At 40.9% G+C, this 24891-nt stretch overlaps 1 protein-coding gene across 1 annotated transcript in view; it reads left to right on the forward strand.

Annotated features, from left to right (window-relative positions):
• The window catches only part of LOC126480721 (serine palmitoyltransferase 1), a 112406-nt gene that overhangs the window by 86046 nt on the left and 1469 nt on the right, over nucleotides 1–24891 (forward strand). Inside the window, exons 8-9 of the mRNA XM_050103981.1 lie at nucleotides 1766–1877; nucleotides 23032–23285. Coding sequence (XP_049959938.1) covers nucleotides 1766–1877; nucleotides 23032–23285 — 366 coding nt within the window. The remainder of the gene's footprint in view (nucleotides 1–1765; nucleotides 1878–23031; nucleotides 23286–24891) is intronic.

The raw sequence follows: 24891 nt of genomic DNA on the forward strand, positions 1-24891 counted from the left end.
AAATAAAAGGAGGAGAAAGGAAATTTTTTAAGAAATAGCTAAGAAACTTAACTCAGAAACCAAATCAAGGGACAGTCACACATTAAGTGATAAGACTTCCGTTAGCTGTGAATGCAACAGATGAGAATAGAAAATTTAAGTACTGTTTACAAAAGTGACATAGGGAACAGTAAGCAAGTGAGAAAATCAGCAGATGAAAGACAAGAGAAGGAAAGACTAGGAAAAGTAATGTACACTATATGATCAAAAGTATTTGGACACTCCATGTAATGCAGCATTGACCACTAGATGTCACGAGAGGCAGACGCACCAGTATAAAGGAGATGGGGAGTATTGTGTTGTCATCAGATAAGCAGTAACAGCAAAGTGGTTCATTGAGAAGAGCTCAGTAACTTTGAACATGGACTGGTCATTGGATATCACTTGAGTAACAAATCCTTCAGAGACATTTTTACCCTTCTAAAGCTTCCCAAGTTGACTGTTGGTGATGCGACTGTGAAGCGGAAACATCAAGGAACAACCTCAGCTAAACCAAGACTGGGCTGATCTCATATACTGATGGATGAACATTGCGGAGGATGATTTTAAAAAATCACTTGAAATTATTGGAAGGAATCACTCATGAGCTCCAAAGTGCTATCTGTAGTCCAGCTCGCACAATGACTGTGCATAATAGTTCCTAATAAGCCACAGATTTCTGTAATCAGTGCTAAGTGGAGCAACATTTGAGGTCGTGCAAAGAGTGACGCCACTGGCCAGTGGATGACTGGAAACAAGTAATTTGGAGTGATGAATCATGCTGTACCCTGTGGCAATCCAGTAGAAGGGTTTGGGTTTGACGAATGCCTGGAGAATGTTATCTGCCATAATGTGTAGTGTCAGCAGTGATGTACAGAGGAGTTGGTGTTACAGGCTAGGAGTTGGGGGGGATTACAGTTGTAGCCAAGGTATGGTCTCCATATTACACATACAAAAATGCTAAATACAGAGGGATATGAATACATTTTACAGCATTGTGTACTGCGCAAATAGACGGACAATTCTGAGATGATGAGAGTTTATATTAGAATGACAGTGCACCGTCACAAAGCAGTATTTATATAAAAAAAAATATTTGTGGACAGTATCATTCCTGGAATGGATTGGCCTTCCCAGAGTCCTAACCTGAACCCAATGGGATGAGTTAGAACATCGACTTCGCTCCCGACCACAGCAACCAACATTTTTACCTTTTGTGGTTTTGGCTCTTGAGGAAGAATGAGCTGCTAGACTTCTACAAATATTAAGACACGTAATTGAAAGTGTCCCCAGCAGAGTTCAAACTGTCATAAAGGATATTAATGTCCTCTAATACGTGTCCAAATACTTTTGATCAGATAGTGTACTGGAGATGCGCTGGTATTTAGATGTTGAAATAGAACAAACAAGTTAGAATGTAGGAAGAACAAAAAAAAGAAAGGATAACAAAACTTGGAAAATGCAGCAAAAAAGATTCAAAATAAATAAAAATGATTGAATGATGAAAAGTGAAATATTGATAGGTAAGAAACTGGTGAGAAGAACACAAAGGCTTAAATAATGGTGAGGAAATGAAGAGATTGAAGGTGGAAACAAATTGCCATCTGAAAATATAATTTCATATAATTTTACTGTGTGTCAGAATTTGTGTTGTTTAAATGTCATAGTAATCTTTGTTAGGCATCTTCATTAATAGATTATAGTGTTGACACACATTACAGTGAGTTATATCTTTCTCCTGTTACAGCTTGCAGATGTTGACCTGATAATGTGTAGCATGGAATGGACATTAGGCACAATTGGTGGATTCTGTGTAGGAACATCCTTCATTGTGGAGCATCAGCGCCTTTCTGGCTTAGGTAATGTGCTGTTTGTAAAGATACTCTTTACACTTTAAAATGTATATTTATATTCTTTATTTCAGTATAGTGGATTGGCTTATATTTCTCATCATGTATAATTTCTTGACCTAGTTTATTAAATTATTATACAGTGGTGAGGAAAAAATACACATCTAGGTTAAATTTTTGTTTCTAACATCCTGCTGTTTGAAATGAACATCAACTACTGGATTTTTGTTATTGTGTACATATACAATAATTCCACATTCAATTATGCTTTGGTCTCTTTTTTGTGTAACAGATTCCTTTTATTTCCCCACCATACTCCTCCCTTTCACTTTTCACCTGTTCCTCAACTGTAAGAATTTCACAGTTCTTCAAGTGTTAACATATGAATTGAGTTACATTGTCACTCTTGATGATTTTGTCATTCACTACACCAGAAAACTACTTCCTCACTTTCACAAATGATGGATCACTATCAGAGATGGACTCTTGCTTTCTCTTTGTGTCCAACATATGAATGGCCATTTGTGTGTGCTGCACCCATTCTGCCATTTATTTATGCTATGGGTTGGAAAGTTAATGGCATAAACATTAGGGTTTTTTCTGTACATCTAATTGCTTCAGTATATGATGAAAAAACCATTTTTATGACTCAGACTTGATACTTTCATAGTACTTTGCTAGAAGTTTCTTAATTTACTTGGAACATTACTGTCTTGAAGATTTGCTGTTAATGGTACAAACATTTCAGATATAGCAATAATAAAAATTCCTGATTGGATACAACAATGGAGCAGCAACCACTCACCTACAGAGACTGATGGGTGCTTCATAGATATGTGTAACAGGAAACCGTATTCACTAGCTCTTGAGCTCTCATTTTACTTTTACCAGAAAGTATACACATTCACTCGCACAACCACACAGACACCCAAACGCACTCTATGGAGGCCACGGCAACACTGATTATTGAGAAAAATTGCTTGGGCTGTGGAATGTGTAGGAAAGGACGCACGAAGCAAGGAGGTTGTTGAATAGTTTGTCAGATGAGGGAATGGCAGATAGCACAAAACAAATGGAGTTCTGAGGGGGTAAAGAGGATATAAGAAATATAGAAAGAGGAGAGGGCGAAGGGAGCAGGCAAATGAGGGATCATGAGGGGATGCAGTATGTACTGGAGAGAGAATTTCAAACCTGAGGAGTTCACAGAAATTCGTACTGGAAAGGAATATCCAAATGGCTTGCATAGTGAAGCAGCTATTAAAGTCATTTGTGTTGTGGTGCATATCATGTCTGGCAGTGGATGGTCATTTTTGCAGTTTGGCATTCGTGTGGTTAGTTCTGTCATGCCCACTTAGAATGCTGCCCAGTAATTGCAGTGTAACTGATTTATAAGATGTGATAATATAACAACAAACACAATCAATTTTTGACAAAATAATTTAATTGGATGGATAAAAAATCTACTCACCAAGCAGCGGCAGTGTCTCCCCTGACCTGCGGTTCTGGGTTACTTTCCCAAAATCTACCCATTTTCCTAGACCTCTCCAGTCCTTTTCCTTCACCCTACTTCCTTCCCCTTCAACCCGTCTGCCTGAAGAGGGAGCCACTGGCTCCGAAAGCTTGCCTAATTACAACCCTCTTTTATGTGTGTCTTCTGCCTCCGCTTGGTGAGTAGATTTTTTTATCTAAATGGTTTATAACATGGCTGCTTTCACATGTGTCCCTGCCTTTTATTGGATAGGAAATTCCTGTGACTGGGATGTCATAGGAGGTGGTGTGTGTGTGTATGGAACTGGTCTTGCACCTGGGTCATTCTCAATGAAGTGATCCGGGGGGGAGGGCGGGGAGCAGGATTGGAATAGGCATGGACAAGGATAAACAAGGCCCCAGGGGCCAATGGAATGTCTGTTACATTCCTTACAGAATTTGTGGCTGAGTTAGCCCTTCTTCTAAATTTAATGTTCTACAGATTCCTCAAACAAAAATATTTGTTATGTGAATGTAGATATTTCCACATTTGAGTTTCTTGATTTCTCATGGCTTTCACTTTCTGCATAACTTGCATTACAACCATGTCAGTGCAGCTGGACAGAACTTTGTCGATACTGTAGTTTTTGAGTATGCTGGAATCGAAATGCTTCAACATGTATGAGACTTTCATTAACAGACAGGAAGAATTCCCTTGCTACTACCCTACATTGTCTCAAAAGTGCAACAGCTTCATATGTTTGCAACTTAACAACTTGGAGAGCTGGACACAAGTTGAGTTCTTAGCCTCCGACATAAAAGTTGTAACTCCAATAAATGGCATATATATTCTTTTGGGTTAAAGGATTGAGGTCACCAATAGGCAAAAACAAAAAGAAAGAAAATTTGCTGGCTTTTGGAATAATCCTTCTCTGCACGTGCCCCCCCCCCTTACTCCCCCCCCCCTCCCACACACACACACACACACCTATGCCACTACATGCTGCCAGCAGAAAGCACACTACCAGTGTTGCATTTCGACAGGTAGACTGTTTTTGGGAGGTTTCTGGCAGGTGGGGTGCATATAGGGGGAGAGAGGCGGGAGTCAGGGAAAGGGATTGGGGGTGAGTGGCTAATGGCTCAGAGGGAGGCAATTGGTTTGCAAGCTAGGAAAGTGGGAGGGCGGGTGATGCACAGTTGTCAGAGCCAGTTGTGGGCAGCACACACTGAAGATGACATGAGGATCTGACTTGGCAGGGGGTGACACAACAGAGGAAGGGGGAGCTGTTGGGTGGTGGATGTAGTGACTGTGTGTTAATGGAAGTTGAGGCCAGGACAATTATGGGAGTGAAGTGCGTGTTGCAAAGAAACTCCCATCTGCGTAGTTCAGAGAAGTTGTTGGGGCAGGGGGGGGGGGGGAGGGGGGGGGGAAGGATCCAAATGGCCCACGTTGCGAAGTAGCCATTGGAATTGAGCTGGTTATGCTTGGCTGCAAGTTGTGCCACCAGTTGGTCAACATTGTTCTTGGCAACAGTTTGGCTAATGCCATCCATCCTGGTTGACAGCTGGTTGGTAGTCATATCAACATAAAAAGCCGTGCAGCATTTTCAGCAGAGCTGGTATGTGAGGTCATTGTTTTCATAGGTTACTCAGCCATGGACAGTGTGGGATAAGCCTGTGACAAGACTGAAGTAGGAAGTGATGGGTCGATGGATTGGGCAGATATTACACCTTGATCCCTGTACCAAGATGTTGGTAGTGGGAGAGGTGTAGGCATGGACAAGCACATTGTGGAGGTTAAGGGGATTATGGAACTACACTTTAGGAGGAGTGGGAAGGATCTTAGTGCAGAGTATTGTACCACAAGGAAGCAATGGGGGAATGTTGTTATGGGTGGCTGATGTCCTCTTTCTACAACACAGATGCACTGGTGGATTAATACGATTCTTTATTCACATAAACTGGAACATTTATGTAACTTGAATAGAGTTCATGTTTGTGGTACAAGCTCATCGGTAATAATCCTGTTGTAGTCACTAAGTTGGTCACTATGCACTATCGTAGCCTGTGATTAACTAAACCCCCTCTGTGAGTAATTGACAGACGCCAAACTGGATGACTGGGTGAGTGAGGCCCTACAGTTAGCGGTGGCGACCTAAATACATGCTGTTGAGATGATGTTGATGGCGTATTGATATTGCTTATGGGAATGTCTCTGGCCTCTCTTGTGATAGGCATGCTTGATCCAGCACCTACTAATTGATCTTCGCACTTCATCTTTGCTGACTGATTTGCTGACGACAGCTTACACCAGCACATTGCCCCCCCCCCCCCCCCCCCAACCTCTGAAATGCCACACCATTGTCATGTAGAGAGGATGTGGATGACAATGGGGGAGAGGCAGGATGCTGGATGTAGAGATGAGCCAGGAGCCGTGACTGTGGAGGACTGCATACTCCGACCAAACCCCACCATCTGGCTTGCAAGGCAACAGGAACATCCTTCAGAAAACTGCTGCCTGGGCACAAGTCAAGGCCTGAGGGCGTGTCCTGGGGTGGGGGTGGTGATGGCAATGGTGACGATGGGTCCACATCCATCAGGTTGGCAAGCGGGGATGGCAGGGGCGAGGCCACATCATCCATACACTCCTCCTGGGATGCCCTGGTGGCATCAGCAATTGGCTGTGAAGGCTACTCGGTTCTGTAGGCCATGAATCTGGGGGAAGAAGAGTAGCAGAATCACAGGGCAGATGACACCCACGAATTTGGTTCTGGTGGTGGCGCTGCAAACCATCGGACCTGCAATCAAGTACATAAAAGAGCCAATGTGTTCCTGGATCACACCTCTTTGACAGTGCCCACAGTTGCCATCAACCTTGAAAAGAACAAGATTGCACAACGCAAAGCAAAACTTGCGGACCATTGGTGGCACCGGATGCTGTGGTGGGTATGTAGCAAGTGGAGCAGCATTCGATAGCGTAGCGGCGGCCATGCAGAAGTTCCGCTGGTGATGGTCTGTCTCATATGAGGGAGCGATAGGCAGTGAGAAAGAGTTGCAGTGCCTGTTCCCGTGTGTGGGAAGTGCAAAACTTCACGATCTGCTGTTTAAAAGTGTGTATGAAGCATTCTGCTGCTGCGTTGGACTGAGGGTGAAAAGGAGCACTTATTAGATGACAAATGCCATTTCGTTCACAAAACTGTCCAGAATCACGGGATGTGAACTGCAGTCCATTGTCTGACACAAGTACGTCTGGCAAACCTATGCAAAATATGGAGGACAATACTTGAATGGTGCTACGTGATGTGGTAGAAGCCGTAGGCACTGCAGATGGGTAGTTGCTGAAAGAGTCTACTACTATGTGCCGAGTGTTCCAAAATGGTCCTGCAAAGTCTATGTGTACTCGTTGCCATAGGGATTGAGTCTTAGGCCAAGCTGAGAATGTCTGTGGTGGAGTGGATTGGTTTTCCGCACATGCACGTCACTGTGATGTCATCTGTTCGTATGGGTGTCCGTCCCTTGCCAAGTACAGTGCCGTCACACTAACTGCTTAGCGCGAACAATTCCCCAATGTCCTTGGTGGAGCAATTGAAACATATCCTTTTGTAACACTTTGGGAATAAGCACACTTGATTGCCCATTGTCATTTTCAACTAGAATCACACCCTGTTGAACTCAAAGGTTATGCCGATTTTCAAGGTATAGGCACATGACTTAGTTCTGAATACTGTTCCGTGAGTGAGGCCAAGACGTGCGAATGTAATGCAACAAAATCCTCAGATCGGGGTCCGCTTTTGTGGCCTCTGCAATTTGTCTGTAATTCAAGGGAAAAGATTACAGCAATTCAGAGCCCTGCACATCGATTTGGCAGCAAGATACGGCAGATGCACCAAAATCCGAGTCCAGACCAATTGGGAGGTTATCTGCATTGCCATGCTTTGCAGTAGGTCTGTTCACAATTTCAAATTGATACTGCAAAAGCAACAAAGCCCAATGTTGCAGTTTTTGAGCAGCATTTAGGAACCAGCTTTGACGGATGAAACAAAGACTGCAAAGGCTTGTGATCTATCACTAAAAAGAACTTGTGACTATACAAATAGTGATGGAATTTAGTCACACCATACACAATAGCGACAGCCTCTTTTTCTATTTGAGAATAATTGCACTGAGTTTGAATTAACAACTTTGAGGCAAAAACAATAGTTCTTTCTTGTGCACCAATTCTGTGCAAAAGCACAGCGTCAATTCCGTAAGAAAAAGCGTCGACTTGCATAACTACTGGCTTGGCAGGGTCAAAATGCACTAAAGAATTGTCACTAAGCAAGGCATTTTTGAGTTCCTGAAATGTGTCTTGACAGTCTTTAGTCCACACAAAAGGTACATTTTTGTGACGCAAGCGATGCAATCTGAGCAGCATTCAGTATGAACCAATTGTATTATGTCATCTTGCCTAGTACTGACTGCAGTTCAGACACATTGCAAGGAACAGGCAAGGCACGGATTGCAAGCAAATGAGATTGGAAGGGGTGCACACACTGATTGCTTATCACATGACCTAAGTACTGTAGTCCAGTTTGAAAAAAAAGTCTCACTTTTTGGGGGCAACATTTGAGTCCTGCTTCCGGCAACACTCGAAAAAGGGTATGCCAATTGGCAATGTGTTCCTCTGGTGTACAACCTGAAATGACAATATCACTAAGGTAGTTTGAACAAACTGGCACTTTTACAGTCAGCTGTTCCAAGTAACTTTGAAAAATGGGAGGTGTGGAAGTACTACCGAAGGGCAAATGCACAAATACTCGAACAGTCCTAAGTGTGTGTTTACAATAAACACTTTCTGTGGTTCTTCATCCAATGGAATTTGCAAGTAGGCATCACGCAAATCTATCTTAGAAAAGTTATGTCCTGTGCCAAGCCTGTTCATGAGTTCCTCAGGGCAAGGTAATGGATAAGTATCAGCTACTGTTTGTGGGTTGACTGTAGACTTGAAGTCAACACAAATGCAAATGTGACGAGGAGGCTTAGGCAACAAAAGGAGAGGACTTGCCCATTGACTGCCTTGAATGGGAGCAATTACCATTATCTTGCAATTCTTTCAATTCACTGGCTACTTTGTCTCTTAAAGCAATTGGAACAGGGCGGGCCTGGAAAAACTTAGGCTGTGCACTGTATGATAATGTAACATGCACTGAAAAGTTATTAGCTTTTCCCATTCATTCTGAAAATAGTTCAGGAAATTCTTTAAGCAAGCTAGCTACACTGTCTTTTGATTCAAAAGCAGACACTGAAAGTACATTTGTTTGTGATGCTAAGTCCAAACAAATCAAAGGCACCTAAACTGAATATGTTCTCACTGTCTCTTGATTTCAGCGCAGTAAAATTCACTGTCCTAGTGTGAGATTTGTAAGTGGCAGGCAAACTACACTGTCCAGGCACTGGAGTTTCCTGTCCATTGTAAGCAGTGGGGTTCTTGTTAGATTTAGAAAGGTGTGGTGAGCCTAACTGTTTTTACATGGCATGATTAAGCAAATTTACTGAAGCAATTGTGTCTAAATAAAAGTTCACACGACAGCCAGCAATTCACAATGAGAGAAATAGTTTGTTAGAACATCGTTGCACAGCACTAGAGCAAGGAGGCGGCACAACTTTAATCTTACTTTTGTCAGAACTTGTTGTAGGTTTTGAAAACACAGCATCAACTGTATGTGCATGAGCCTGTTGTTCCTGGGAGCAGGCAAAATTGGCGTTTTTGTTGCATTGAAAACAAACTGCTTGGACATGGCCTTTTTTTCCACCCATGTAACATGTTGCGTTACTTGATGGGTGATCCTGTCTTTTATGGCGAGCAGAACATCTAGGGCAAGACTTCACTAAATTAACAGGCTTGTGTACATGTCTACATGGCTGGCTGTGCAGTTGTGGCTGCTTGGGTCAGTCGCGAAAAAGGGGCAACTCGACCCGACAAATCGGGGCCTGGTCAAACTTACCGGTCACTATGGCACTAAATCCTATTGCTCAAAGATTTGCAATACTTGGGAAAGTGATGGATTAGAGTACTTAAAGATCTGCTCCTGAATTCTACTATCTGGGACATTGAATGTTATTACATCATGTATCATTAAATCACTGTAAAAGTTCCCACAACCACACTTAAATTTATGCTTCTTAGTAATGCACATTAATTCTGTGTGCCACTGGCAGTATGTCTGTTCTGGCTTTTTATGCAAGTGAAAGAACTGATATGTAGCTGCAGCTACTTGGACTTGCTGGCCATAGTATTTAGTTAATGCAGCAATTACTTGGTCATAGACGAGTTCGTAGGGAGACGTGGTTGGGAATAGTTTTTGTATTAACGTGAACACTGGGGATCCTGCAGTCGAAAGGAGGCATTGTAACTTTACAGTACCTTGGTACACAATGAACTCGACAATGTGCTTGGAACGGAGTCAGGTATTCAGTCCATTCCTCCTCTGTATCCTTAAATTGCCAGAACGTTGGTATACTGGTCGGTGGCACTTGTTGGTCTGAACGGTTGGTCAGTTGAGTTTGTGCAGCCTACGCAGATTGTTCAGCCGGTAGTTGTTGTAGCGTCATCAGTAAGTCAGTGATTTGTTGGTTCTGAAACTGAAAAGCTTGTGTTAGATACATCACATTGACGGTCTGCAGCTGAGACTTGGGAGCAGGGGGTGGAGGGGGCAGGGAATTCATGGTTTACACAAATATGTTATATCAAAAAGCAAGCAAAGCCTCTGAAAAGAGAAATTTGATTAGTTCTGCAGCTGCCCTCCTGAAGTACATGCAAGAACTCAACAAAAAATTAGCAAATAGAAATGCTTGAACACAATCACCCCTAAAAGCTAAAACACAAGAGAAGCAAGCAAAATCTTCGGCCAAGTTGGTTGTCTTCAATCGCCTCTGAATTATCCTCATTCGCCACCTTAGAGTCTTGTACCACAAGGAAGGAAGGGATAGGATGTTGTTAGAGGTAGTCAGCATCATATTTCTGCAACACAAATGCAAATGTGGATTAATACAGTTCTTTATTTACATAAACTGGAAAATTTACTTAACTTGAATAGAGTTTATGTTTGTGGTACAGAGCTCATTAGTAATAGTCCCACTATAGTCAGTAAGCTGGTCACTATGCACTTTCTTAGCCTGTGACGAACTAAACCCGTTCTGGAAGTAACTTACAGATGCCACACTAGATGATTGATTGAGTGAATGAGTGAGTGAGTGAGTGAAGGATGGGTGGGTAGGTAGGTAGGTGAGGCCCTCCGGTCAGCTGCAGTGGCCTAAATACATGCTGTCAAGATGGCGTTGGCGAGATTTTGCTTTTGGGTGTGTCTCTGGCCTCTCTCTCGTGATAGGTATTCTTGATCCAGTGCCTACTAATTGATCTGCGCACTTTATATTTGCCAACTGGTGTGCTGGCAACAGCTTACGCCAGCGCGCTTTAGGTGGCTGTCCCCAATTTCAAGGTATGATGAGGGATACTTTAAAGCCCTGTTTCAGTCCAGCGTGATGAGAGAGGGAGGTGGGGTGCTCCTTTGTAGCTGATTCTTGGGCTTTGAGGGGATAGGAGGTCTGTGAGGACATGGCATGGGATACCTGAGCGTACTAGGGGGGGGGGGGGGCTATTCCTGACTGTGTAGGCCTCCATGAGATCTTCAGCATACTGGGCAAGGAAGTTCTCATTACTGCAGATACACTGTCCACAGATGGTTAGGCTGTATAGGAGGAATTTTTTGGTGTGGAAGGGATGGCAGCTATCAAAATTCAGGTACTTTAGTTTTTAGTGCATTTAATTTGGATAGAGGTGGGGATGAAGCCATCAAAAAAGTGGAGGTCAATGTCCAGAAAGTTGGCATGTTGGGTTGAAGAGGACCAGGTGAAGTAGATGGGAGAGAAGATGTTGAGGCTGCAGAGGAATGAGGATAGGATGCCTTGGACCCGAGTCCAGATCATAAAGATATCACCAGTGAAACTGAACAAGACTAGCTGTTGGTAATTTTGGGAGGCTAGGAAGGTTTCCTCTAGATGGCTCATAAACAGATTAGCATAGAGGGTTGCCATGCAGATGCCCATGGCTGTGCCATGGATTTGTTTATATACCTTCCCTTCAGAGGAAAAGTTGGTGTTAGTATAGACTTGGTAAGATGTATAATGAATGAGGTGTTGGGTTTGAAGTATGAAGGATATTAGGAGAAATAGTTGCAACAGTAAAACATCAGCTCAAGTGACTCAAGAAGCAGCTCCCCCTTGTCTGTTCTGGGGAATATATACAGTCCTCATTTAGTTATTGTATGCTTTTTTAAAAAATAATAAATAAACTAATAAATTTTTCCCTGATGGCTTAATCAGATAGACAAATAATTGCTAGGCTGAACATAGGTGCATTTGATGTTAAATAACTCCATCGATACAGTTGTTAAAAGTTTATCTAGTAAAGCTTATTATCTTTACAATTCACACCATAATTTGTAGGCCGGTGATAGCTATTACGAATAAAGTGAGTTGAAAGTAGCTTGAACTTCCAGTATAATGGCTAGTGAACTCCTGGAAAATACAGACAGTGTTTGCAGTTTAAAGTTAACCAAAGCTAAACTCCATACTAACTTGTGTGTAATAGGAGTCCAACTGACACAGAATGTACTAAATCCAATTACCGATCAATAGCAGAAAATACTCACTGGTACACTGAGTTAAAATTCAGACACAGAGCAACTAATACAAAGTCCGAATAAGCTTCACACAAAATAATACAAGTGCTGCTGAACTACCAGCAGAAATAAAGCAAGAGTCCTGACTATTGCAGAAAAATTCTAAGTCCCCAATGAACTCGTGAAAAATTTCTACCACTGAAAATCTGCATGGCTGGATCACTGCTCAGATCAGCATAGATCTTTGCCTCCTCAGTCTCATTCCGAACTGTGAGGAGGAGCAAGATGGCCGTTGCCCTTTTAAAGTCTTCAGTTCTCCCCTCACACCTATGTTACTTAATGACTTTATACTTTTACCAGTCTGACAGACAACTTTTATTACATATGTGATACCAAGAATTTGAATGTGCCATTGCCTGGATACTAAAATTCTAAACGTAATTGATACCTTACATTTAGTTTTTGCAGGAAGTAGTTTGCACAGACCTTAATGTTAAACAAATGTAAAGCCTTGTTGCAGTCCAAAAAATCAGTTCATAATATCTGTGCCATCTATTATTACAATAAGTATGAATATAGCACCACTTTCTTATAGGATTTTTCCTCCTCTTTCCATTGCAGTACTCAGAATAGCTTTAGTAGTTTTTAAATTGTGGTCAAAACTATGCACAGTAATAAATATTTAATTAAAAATCACAATAAAAATTATGAACTTTATGAACTAAATGTTGCAAGTGGTGTGTAATTATGTCTATTGGTTCATACTTCCTTGAAAATTGTCTCTGTCTCTTGCATCAGTTGACTTGGTGAATGTTAATTAAAGTTCAGTTAAAAAGTAGCTCACAGCTTAATTAATTATGATGTAATATATGTAAGTAATTCAGTCAATGCACATTACTGAGATCTACAATTTGGAGGGTGGATCACTTTTGTACTATAAATATTGTAAGTTATTAATCATTTACAGAATTTCAGTCATATAAAACTTCTTAATGTTGTAACTTCCCATATATTTTAATTACAAATCATATCTGCATACAAGCAAATTGTGTTGGTCTCCTCTTTAATTTGACATATTGTCCTCATCTCTCTCTGTCATGGTTTGCACTGCAGATGTGTGAATGCAAACAAGATAAAACAGGCACACTAGCAGAGGACCCGACATCACATCTGCTAGTTTGAATGTGACAGGAGCTCATGTGTGCAGCCACCCTCACTCAACTGCGTGGTACACGGAGTCACCTTGTGCTGGCAGGCCCACCAGCCCTGCCCAGAGATGAGCTCACCCAGAGTATGTGTCCGAGAGCACACACAAACCGAATGCCGTTCGTGAACAAAACCAATCACCCATGCTGAGATATAGTATGTCATCTCACATAATGTTTGATTACGGCTAGGTCCCTTTAATCCAAAAGTATGTACATTCTACCAGAACTTTCCTACAACATTTTTCCTACATGGACTTCCTGCAGCATTTTGATGCTGTACACATTTAACGTGGGCTTCACACGTTACTCCAACCTGGGATATCGATGTATGGAACATCCATGTAATTCCATGCAGGTACTTCTTCACAAGGAGATACTCTGATTGCAATATCACCGTGAAGATGTGTGGCAGCCCTCTGTACACTTTTCATATGCAAAAGGGATAAGAAAACCTCCAAACAATTTCATATTCTTAATTACTGGACCACTACATTGCTTAAAGATCGTAGCCATCATTCGTTGGCTAGGAAGACATATGGCTACACAAAAGTGATCTATGAAACTATCTCCCAATGTCATTGACATCCAAGGTGCATACACCCCAGGAGAACTGGGAAAAAACCCAGGAGGTTTTTCATCTGGGAAATACCCAGAAATTTTTTCGGATTCTGGGAGTTTCTCGTTGTTTTAGTTTTCGATTAAATTTCTGTAATTTTAACAGGTAAGAACTGATATTTTAAAAGGAATTGAACTTTAGGCCGCTACTGCAAATAATACTGCAGCAATGAAACATAAACAAGAGAAGAACACCAAAATAAAACTTCAGTTGCAAAGAACTTGTGCTATTTACAACAACAAAACATTGTACAAATAAGCATCTACTGACATCAAAATATGTCAAAGGCTTCATAACAACAAACTGCTTTCGATGAGTGTGACATCACAACTAATTACATTTCTAACAGGTCGCTAGAAAATATTCCGAATGGTGGTTCGAGAAGCATTACTTTCAAAGTGAATTCCATTTTACGCTAGGTGAATTATGTTATGTGTGAGAATGTGTGATGAATTTCTTAAATCTCAGAGCATTTAACTCTTATTCAATACTTAACACTTTCAGGACTAGCCACCTACAAAAATGTCAGGCTTAGAAGCTGAGCCATTTATGCCATTATTTAAAATTTTGCAGGCACGTTAATGTTTGATAACTTTTAGAGTACTACTCATTAAAAAAGACCAGATTCAAGTTTAATGTTTCATATTTATTTTAGTTCTTTCTTAGATTACAAACTATGCAATAATGATGGCAAAACGTGTAATCATCCTTAAAAAAAAAAAGTGTGATGTGAGTTCTTGCACAATTTCCCACGTAATTGGATTTTGTATGGAAAAGTTGAGGTGCTCAGCAGAACATTTGTTCAGCTGGTTACCCACGAAATATTTGGTGCACAGCAGTGAAATTTAAGCTGTGCTCTTGGGATCCTACCTAAACACATGCTCGGTAAAAACAGCAAAATTTTTTTGAAGATCTGTATTGTATGTGTAAAGCTTAGCTTTACTTGATGAAAAATGTTATCTAGTAGTTGTTCTTTGCAAAGCAAGAATACATATCATTGCGCCATATTTTCCTGAATTCGAAGTTCACTGCCAGGCCACTCGGAGCACTGATATGGTCTCTGTTTCCATATCGTAGCATGGACATCACATCATATATTTTGGTGTTCTGTGTATGGAAACTACTATACTTTATTTGGTGGATTTGAATTTATACTTTCATGATACCAAAATATGCTGGTGGCTGGTGTATACATTGCCACACATTAAAGGGGGGTTTGCCAGGAAAGTCTACACTGGTGTATAAACCCTTTACCATTCAAAGGATTGATACCTTTTGCAGCTCTGAGGGAAAGCATATTGTCACTTAACATGGAAAAAAATGCACTTTCACCTGGGCTATAATCTATTTTCACGCAGTAAAAAGTGCATTCACCCAGGAAAAAGTGTTTCTAAGCAGGAAATTTGGAGAAAATCCAGGAATTTTTTTTCTTTTCCGCATGTACTCCCTGACATCCATCTGTTGCAGAATCTTATAATGTTTTTTGATTTCAAACATAAGGGAGGATCCTAAACAGAATGAACTACTCCATGCTAACTAAGATGGATTGTGACAACATCAGTTTGTGCAAAACCCATCTTGGGCTTATATCACATGACACCCTAAAAGCTATGGGTGCAATACTTCTTGACTTCTAAAAAGCATTTTACCCATACCACGCCAATGCTTATTAACAAAAATGCAGGGTAGTTATAATTAATCTACTGCTACTTGAGTGTGCTCCCATGAAAAAAGAGTGAGTGTAGGATAATGAAACTTTGCGGAAACATTTTTAAGGACATGTGGAAGAGAAGTAACAAATAAATCATTGAAAGAAACACATTATAATTTCCACATTAGATGGTAACATTCGTTAAATGTGTACCATGTTTACGTTCCAGGTTGCAAACGTTGCTCCATGTGATGACCATCTGCATCCACATCATCCAAAACCCGCACTAGAGATACCATTTCACAATTGTTCGCAGCACTTTTTATTGGTGGACCCTGGAATTTTCAGCTGTTATGACACAGCTTGCGCACTGCGTAATGATTGCACATTGCATCCAGCATTCTCAGCCCTGATAACAGTAACTACTTCAACATTTTGTGGCACAATTGGCTGTTGGCCTCTCCAAGAGCAGTTCCCAAATGGCCAGTTTATTCGAACTTCCTAATCATGTTCTTCAACCCCAGTCTGGATAGAGCACCTCTCTGTATTCCTTTAATGTGTGGATACTCACAAAGAGCAACTGCACTATTACTGTTGTTTTGATAAAAGACCACATGTAAAGCACTGGCCACCTTATCCAGACTGTCGGCAACTATAATGCACACTGATGCTTGAGTTTCATCTCTTTATGTCACCGTATGAGTACCAGTGCCTAATGGCAAGTTATGAGACTAAAACTACTAACAGCACAGATCCTGCAGCACAATCTGCTGAATATCATTCCTAGATAGTTGTGTATCCATAAGGTAAATATTTTCCATTATACTGGGTCAAGTAGCTAAAGTTTAATTATAACCATCATATGCAATCATAGGAGTTATCATACAGAATTAATGACTGACTTATGAATTTCTTGGTAGAAAGAGTGCAGCATTTTATCCTAAATGGAGAGTCATTGACAGGTGTAGAACTAACTACAGGTACACCTTAATTTTCATGTTGTACAGGGTGTCCGAAAAGTCTTTCCCTGATTACATAAATTGATAACTCAGGCTAGAAGTAAGATACAAATATGAAACCGGTGTCTTTACAAACTATCAAAGTTTTTTTTTCACACATCAGTAAACTTCCACATGAGCACCGTTGGTAGTACGTAGCACTTCTAGGCGATATTCAATTTCTGTCCACACATTAGCCAACATCACTGGATTCAACGAATGTGGTTATCTGTTGCTGCAGCCAGGAAAGGTCATATCGAGATAGGCACGGACGTCCAAACCCCAATGAGGCTTTTTTGCACCATCAGGGTGATGCTGAAGCAGCTGAGGAACAGCAAACAGTTGCAACATGTCCAGATACACCGCAGATGTGATGGTAGCCTCAGCGAGGAAGAATGGCATGATAATTCGATCGTGCAATAGCGCGCACCAAACATTCACCTTTGGATTGCCTCTGGTGCACTCCATGATCTCGCCAGGGGGCTGTGAACCCCAAATGCGCACATTATGGCAATTCACTACTCCACTGACAAAAAAGGTCGCTTCATCGGAAAAGGCAATTCGTCTGAGATAACCTTCATCATCCTCAATACATGATAGCATTTCGACCGCAAAGTCATATCGACGTGTACTGTCATTCGGCAACAAGGCCTGAACGATTTGCACTTTGTATGCATGAAACAATAAACGTTTGTGTAAAATGTCATGGAGAGAGCTTTTTGGCATCTGTAATTCGCGTGAGGCCCTGCCCACCGTTTTCTTCGGACTTCGCAGAAAATACTGCCTTACAGCTTCCACCCTGTCTGCTGAGGTTCTTGGTCGACCAGGCCTTGGAAGGTCAGCAACCGATCCTGTGTTCTTGAACTTCTCATACCAGGCCATTCCTTCCAAATGTTGTCTGGAAGTGTCTCTGCACTGTGGTTGGTGATCATGTCTCAAGCTACCACAGGACACACTGTGCCTTCTCCTGATTGGTTAACATGGCTTCTTGGGAACTGCACCTCATCCACTACTTACGTACTGCGAACCTAAAACAGAAAAAAAAACTTTTATAGTTGTAAACAATTCGACACAAGTTTCATATTTGTATCTTACTTCTAGCCTGAGTTGTCAATTTATGTAATCAGGGAAAGTCTTTTCGGACACCCTGTATATTAATGAGGTGGGGAAGAGAATATTAATAATAACCTCAGACGTTTTGTAGATGATGCAGTTATCTCTAATTAAATACTTACTGAAGAAATCTGCACAAATGTTCAGAAATGCAAAACTGAGCACTTTACAAAATGAAAAAAACATAGTGTTCTATTACTACAATATCAATGAATCACATTTTTGATCTGTAAACTCATACAAATACCTCGGTGTAATAATCTGTAAGGATATAAAATGAAACGATCACTGAGACTCAGTTATAGTTAAAGCAGACAGCAGACTTTGGTTCATTGGTAACAGATTGGGAAGATACAGTCAGCCTACAATGGAGATTGCTTACTAAGCACTCATGTCACTCATTTTAGAATATTGCTCAGTTTTGTGGGATCTGTACCAAACAGGACAGATATATTTGACGTTGACATACACTGTTAGCTGCCCCAAGCAGAAGACCTGCATTGTTGTTGCTCCACAGTTTTCACAATTTTGACTGTGATAATCTAATGCTGTAGTGCTCATCCTTAGCATGCCTGTGTACAAGGTGTCACAAATTCACCATGTTTTTCTGTTTTAATATCTCATGTTAGCTGTTAATAACATCAATTCTTAAAACCAATTGGTATTACTGGTTACATACCAGACCTGTAAATTAAAAGAGAATCAGGAACCTAAGTTTTAATTAAAGTTACTTCATTTACTGTTCTGTAAAATATTACACTAGCCTCAATTGATCTCACTATGTATGCTATTCTCAGGCATAGAATGAGTTAGTTGCTGTTCATAAGCAGCTGGAAATTGCCCTGGATACTGTAAAATGACTTAAAAACTTCTGCTAGTGGATGTGCTGGCAGGCCTACTAAGAGTCATGTACCAGATTTACCAAAAGTAAATCAAGTACTGTCCCCTACTGTGGATACTGTTCCCTTGACAGGAAGCACAAGATCTCTCACTGTTCAATTACTTGACTGTGAATAATAAGTCAAATAGGTCTAGATGCTCTGTATAGGGGAGACAGGGACCAGGGAGAACTCATGGTATTATACGAAGCTGCCTAGCTGACAATGTGGAGGTGCTATCTTCCATTAAAACCAAAACTGAGCCACTGAGATTCACTTCACTGTTGGGAAATGTGTTGTATTCTGTGTTGTCAAGGAGAGGCAGTGTAAAATGATAGGGGTGTATCAATCCTCGGCAGTTCAGACAAGCAACGAATAATGTTTCCCCTGAAGGAAGTGTCAGCAACGAATTGGAAGTGAACTCAGTGTATATGCCTGGAGGCCATTCCGATAGCCATTGAGGGAACATGGCGCAAACCAACAGCAGATTTTGGCACGTGTTGGGACAAATGATGCCTGTCATCTGGGCTCTGTGGTCATGCTTGGGTGGTTCCAGCAAATGGCGTAAAAGGTTGAGAATATTGAGTTCAACAAAGCTCACAATCTGCAGCATTGTCTGCAGAACTGATCATGACCCAGGGTTCTGAGTCAGTTGGAAGCTACAAAGAGATTGTAGAGGTACTGTGGCAAGCTAGGCTGTGACTTCCTAGACTTGGTCCATAGATTTAACTGTAGGGACACTCTAAATGGGCCAGCTGTGTACTACATATCAGAAGCTGCTACACAGGTAGCTGACTGTGTGTGGGGTGCACACAAGGTTTTTTTAGAATAGGCAAATATCAATCCAATCCAGATAACAACAGTTGTAAGAGACCGAGAAATATCAGTGTAAGATCCAAAGAAATGTGTCCCCACCCCCACCCTCAAACGCAATAATATTAAAATCCTAATGGTTAACTGCAAAAGCATTCACAACAAAGTGCCAGTATTTGAAGTGCTCCGAAGAAGCAGTGAAACTCACATGATTCTAGTTACTGAAAGCTAGTTAAAGCCGACAATGTGAGAAGCCTTAGCTGTATATTATCAAAAGATCTCTCACAAAACCCAAAGAAATTCCGTTTGTATGTAAAGGCTGTTAGTGGGTCAAACTTGGTGTACAAACACTTGTGAGTAAGGCAAAGCTCCAGGGCCTGACACTGGACTCGCATTCGGGAGGACGACGGTTCAATCCAGTGTCCGGCCATCCTGATTTGGGTTTTTCGTGATTTCCCTAAATCACTCCAGGCAAATGCCGGGATGGTTCCTCTGAAAGGGCACGGCCGACGTCCTTCCCCATCCTTCCCTAATCCGATGAGACCGATGACCATGCTGTCTGGTCTCCTTCCCCAAACAACCAACCAACCATCCAGGGCCTGATAGAAACCATGTTAAATTCTATACTGTATTTGCCATTGAGTTAGCCCCTCTTTTAACCGTAATATACAAATGATCCCTTGAACAGAAAGCTACCCAGTGGTTGGAAGAAAGCACAGTTCACACCCATCTGCAAGGCTGTAAGGAGGGCAGCAGAAGTGATCCACAAAACTACCATCCAGTATCCCTGACATCAATTTGTTGTATAATCTTAGGACATATTTTGAACTCAGACATGATGAGGTATCCCAAACAAAATGAATTCCTCCAAGCTAAATATCATGGATTCCAAAAACATCAGTCATGCGAAATGCAACTTGCATTTTTCACATATGACATTCTGAAACCCATGGTCGAGGCTTTTAGATAGGTGCAGTGTTTCTTGACTTCCCAAAGACATTTGACTCAGTATCCCACATACATTTATTTTCAAAAGCACAAATACATGGGGTATAAAGTGAGATTTGTGACTGGAATTATGAGGAGTACATACCTTGTTATCTTAAATGCAGAGTCATCAACAGAAATAACTTCTGGTGTGCCCCAGGGAAGTGTGTTGGGACACTATCTGTTCATGTAGTGTATCAATGTCCCTGCAGACAATACTAATACGTAGTAACCCCAGACTTTTTGCAGATGATGCAGTTATCTATAATGAGGTATTGTCTGAAAAAAACTGCACAAATATTCAATCAAATGTTGATAAGATTTCAAAGTGGTGCGGAGATTTGTAATTTGCTTTAAATTATCCTAAATATATATTTTTGCACTTCACAGAATGGAAAAACCTAATAACCAAGACTGCAATATATCAGTGTCACTGGTGTAATCGGCCAACTCATGCCTCAGTGTAACAATTTGAAGGGATATGGAACGGAATGATCACATTAGCTCAGTTGTAGGTAAAGCAAGTAGCAGCCTGCAGTTCTTTTCTAGAATACTGGAGAAATGCAATTAGTGTAGAAAGGTGATTATGTACAAAACACTTGTGTGATCCATCCTAAACTATTGGTCAAGTGTATGCAACCATACCAAATAGGACTAAGAAGGGGTGTTTAATGAGTACAAATAACAGATTGTCATAGAAAGTCTACTTCAGAAGTTTTTTGAAGCAACATGAAGTGATGACTGTAGGAATATACAATAGCCCCCTATCACTTCCGTAGGGGTAGCAAAGACAAAATTTGGCTAATAGCAGCATGCAGTGTGTTGTTTAAGCAATCATTCTTCCTTATCTTCATACATGAATGGAACAAGAAAAAGCCGTAAGTATTGGAACAATGGGAAGTACCCTCTGTCATGCACTTCTTTGTGTTTTGCAGAGTTATGTATAGATGTAGATACAAAGAGGGGCAACACAAATGGTCATGGTCTTGTTTGATCTTTGAGACAATATCATGAAGTTGCTGAAAAACTGTATCTGGCAGATGGTTGAAGATAGAGTAGGTATCATACAGTGCTAAAACATACTTCCATTGTGTGCAGAATTAGTGAAGAGAATTAGTCACATTGGCTGAGAGACTCTAAGGGGTTGTTCAGCTGCCTGATCAAAATCATTTTCTTCCTCCACATACAAAATGCTTTCTTTCCACAGGTCATAGAAGTGGTACATCATCTAAAGTATATTTTTTGTGCATAGGTGACCGCAACGTGTGTGTGTGTGTGTGTGTGTGTGTGTGTGTGTGTAGGGGGGGGGGGGGGGGGCTGTACCACCAGGATTCAAATTGGTAACTTTCGAATTGAACACCACTGCACAGATGTGCACTAGCATCCTTGGATACAAAGGTGGATTTGAGGCACCAGTCACAATAGTTTGTGGAGTATGGGTGTTGGTGCAGAATGGACCACTAGCAAGACATAAGCAAAGTAATAGAATGGAGCAAAGACTATGAATTAGACCTTTGTCTGGATGTCATAGATTTTGAGAAAGCTTTTATTTTAAAATCAGGTACCACTCTTTGAGAAATGAGGCATTGATTCAACACATGTTAGTGCACTGAAGAATGTACACATCAAGAGACAAAATGGCGAGTGTAGATTAGAGGTTTCAAGTGGCCCTAAAGGAAGTTTTCGGAGCTTCAACTGTAAAAATGAAGGAGGAATAGCGTTATCAGTGATTGTTTATAATTTCTGCTTGTTTGTCTACTAGTTTTCTTTGTTCAGTGATCTCACATTTTGTAGTGTATTAATGACCATCTGTCCTTGTAAAATTATCAACTTAGGGTCTCAGAAACATGCCCCTCCACCCATCTCCCCACCCCTCTCCACCTTCAAATCTTTCCTGTTTTCTCCCAGAAGAAGCATAGTTAGTGGTTAGTTATGAAAGTTAAGAATATTGTTTATTTCTCACCGTATAGCGGAGATACTGAGTTGTGCATGCGCACACAAATGCAACTCTCACAAACGAGTTACATTTGTGTTTGTGCGTGCGTGCGTGCATGTGTCTGTTTTTGACGAAGGCCTTGTTGGCCGAAAGCTTATTTTGTGACATTCTTTTTGTTGTGCCTATCAGCGACTCAGCATCTCCACTATATGATGAATGGCAACTTTACTTTTCATAATATTGTTAAATTCCATCCTGGATTTTCCATTGTTTAATATTGTTTATTTTCTATTTGAAATGTTTCTCTTGACAGTAGTGGGAATTGCACCTCCTAAAGAGAAGTACTGGCCAGCCGTTTTGTCTTCCTCTAATTTTAAGAAGGAAATATTTTGCTGTATTTCAAGACATAAAGGAAAACTAAAAATCTGATCAATAGTAACTGGGTGTATGACATTAGAAAACCTGCTGAAGTAGCATATCTGCAGGTTGCTGAAGATCGTATGTGGTCTTTATCCAACAGAGATGTCAAAAAGATAATTATGATAATATGTGGCCCTTTCGTCATACTCATAACTGATAGTAAATTAATTAAATTTCATTGCTTGTAGTTGAGTGTAGTGCAACTTGCCCATTTGTGATAAACTAACATTTGTTTACATAGCTGACAAGTAACACTTAGCAGGCTTAAGTATTGATTACAGAGCAGTTCTGAAGGTTTGAGGAGTGCTGTTCCATAACAATTCTCAAAAATGAGCTAATCAGTTTCCACCAAATAGTGTGAATGGTATTTTTTACACTGTCTGGGAAGTAATAAAGGTTCATTTTGTTCTTTTCAGGTTATTGCTTCTCAGCATCTTTGCCACCCTTGCTTGCAACAGCTGCTATAACAGCTTTGGAACTAATGAATAGAGATCAAAGCATGTTTGTGGATCTTCGGAAGAAATGTGAACTTGTCCATAGCAAATTCCAGTCAATAGAAGATCTGAAAGTGATAGGCCATTGTTATTCACCTGTAAAATATTTGGTATTTAAGGACCACATAAGCTCTGGACTGCATTCCAAACGTACATATGAAGCCATTGCTGACTATGTAAGTTTCTATAATAATATACTCTTTTATGTTTACTATGAAAAGTACTTGATCATTAATGTACAAATGCCTGGAAATGTAGTCTGTTGTTGATACTCAATATTTTTCAACATTTTCCTGATTTCAGTGAAATACTATCAGAAGTCGATGAAACGTCTAGGCTATCCAGACATCTTGTTACATTTTCTTTGATTGGCTTATAGCCAGAAAGTTGTGGAGACTGCATAAATTTCTTCAGTTTATTTTAAATATATAGTTTAGTTTCTTAAATGACTCCATGTGACATTTAAGTGTTAATTTCAGTATTATAAGAAGTCGGTGCCCCACAGTTCATAAATATTTGAAAAATGTCATGATCACAGCCAAGAGCTGCTGATGTAAATGTCCTTAGTGTACAGTGAGTTTCAGTCTACAGATCATCATCAGGTATCATAAGATATTTACTACATCATACAACAAAGTATAAAATCACTGACATCAAATAATGTAAAATCCATGAGTCCTGTCATCAAATAATGTAAAATCTATGACTCATCACTGTTGTTAAATAGTATTAAAAATTACACTGTCAGCAGTAAAAACGTACCAGACACTGTTCTCCTCCATGTAATTCCCTCCACACGCGCGCGCACACACACACACACACACACACACACACACACACACACACACACACACACACACAAAGTTTCTATTTAGCTTGGTCACCTGTGGACAGTGTATCTGAAGTGACGAAATTCCCTTGCCCATTATGCTGAAAGTCTCACAAAGGTCTTCACATACAGGCACTGTTCCCTAAATATAGTCCACAAACAGTTTTCCCACATAGCATTACACACCACTAATCCTCTGACCAGCACAAGAACCAGCTGGAAAGAAGCACCCCCCTCAGCATACATTATCATTCTGGACTGGAGCAACTAAACCATGTCGTTCATCAGGGCTTTCAACTAACTGTCGTCATGCCCAGAAATGAGGTACATCTTACTCATGATCCCTGAGGCAAAACTTGAGAGTGGGAGTGGTATAGGGAAGAGTCAGGTTGTTGTGTAGGTTGTGGGAATATCGGTTTTAGGATGAGTGGAAAGGATTGGAGGTAGGATGTGCCTAGATAGTCAAAACCGTGGTGAAGGACATAGTTCGCTTGCCCCAGTCTGGGATGATACTGAGGTGGTGAGGGGTGTGCTCCTTGGCAGCTAGCTCTTGGGAATGATGGGAAGATTACGGGAGCGTGATGATATGGTGTGGGAAATCTGTTTGCGGACTAGATTCAGGGATAGTGTCTGTCTGTGAAAGCCTTTGTAAGACCTTCAGCAAACTGGACAAAGGAATTCTTTTCACTACAGATATGGCATCCATGATTGGCTGTTAAGTGGGAGTGATTTTTTGGTGTAGAGGTATGACAGCTGTCAGAATTCAGGAACTTTTGAAGGTTAGTGTGCTTGACATGGGCAGAGTATGGATGGAACCAAGAGAGAGGTGAGGTCAATGTCCATGAAGAGGGCACATTTGACTGAGGAGGACCAGGTGAAGCAGATGAAAGAGAAGGTTTTGAGGCTGTGGAGGATAGGTTGTCCTGGCCCTAGACCCAGATCATGAGGATATC

Source organism: Schistocerca serialis, chromosome 5, assembly GCF_023864345.2.
Source record: "Schistocerca serialis cubense isolate TAMUIC-IGC-003099 chromosome 5, iqSchSeri2.2, whole genome shotgun sequence".
Taxonomy (NCBI): Eukaryota; Metazoa; Arthropoda; class Insecta; order Orthoptera; family Acrididae; genus Schistocerca; species Schistocerca serialis.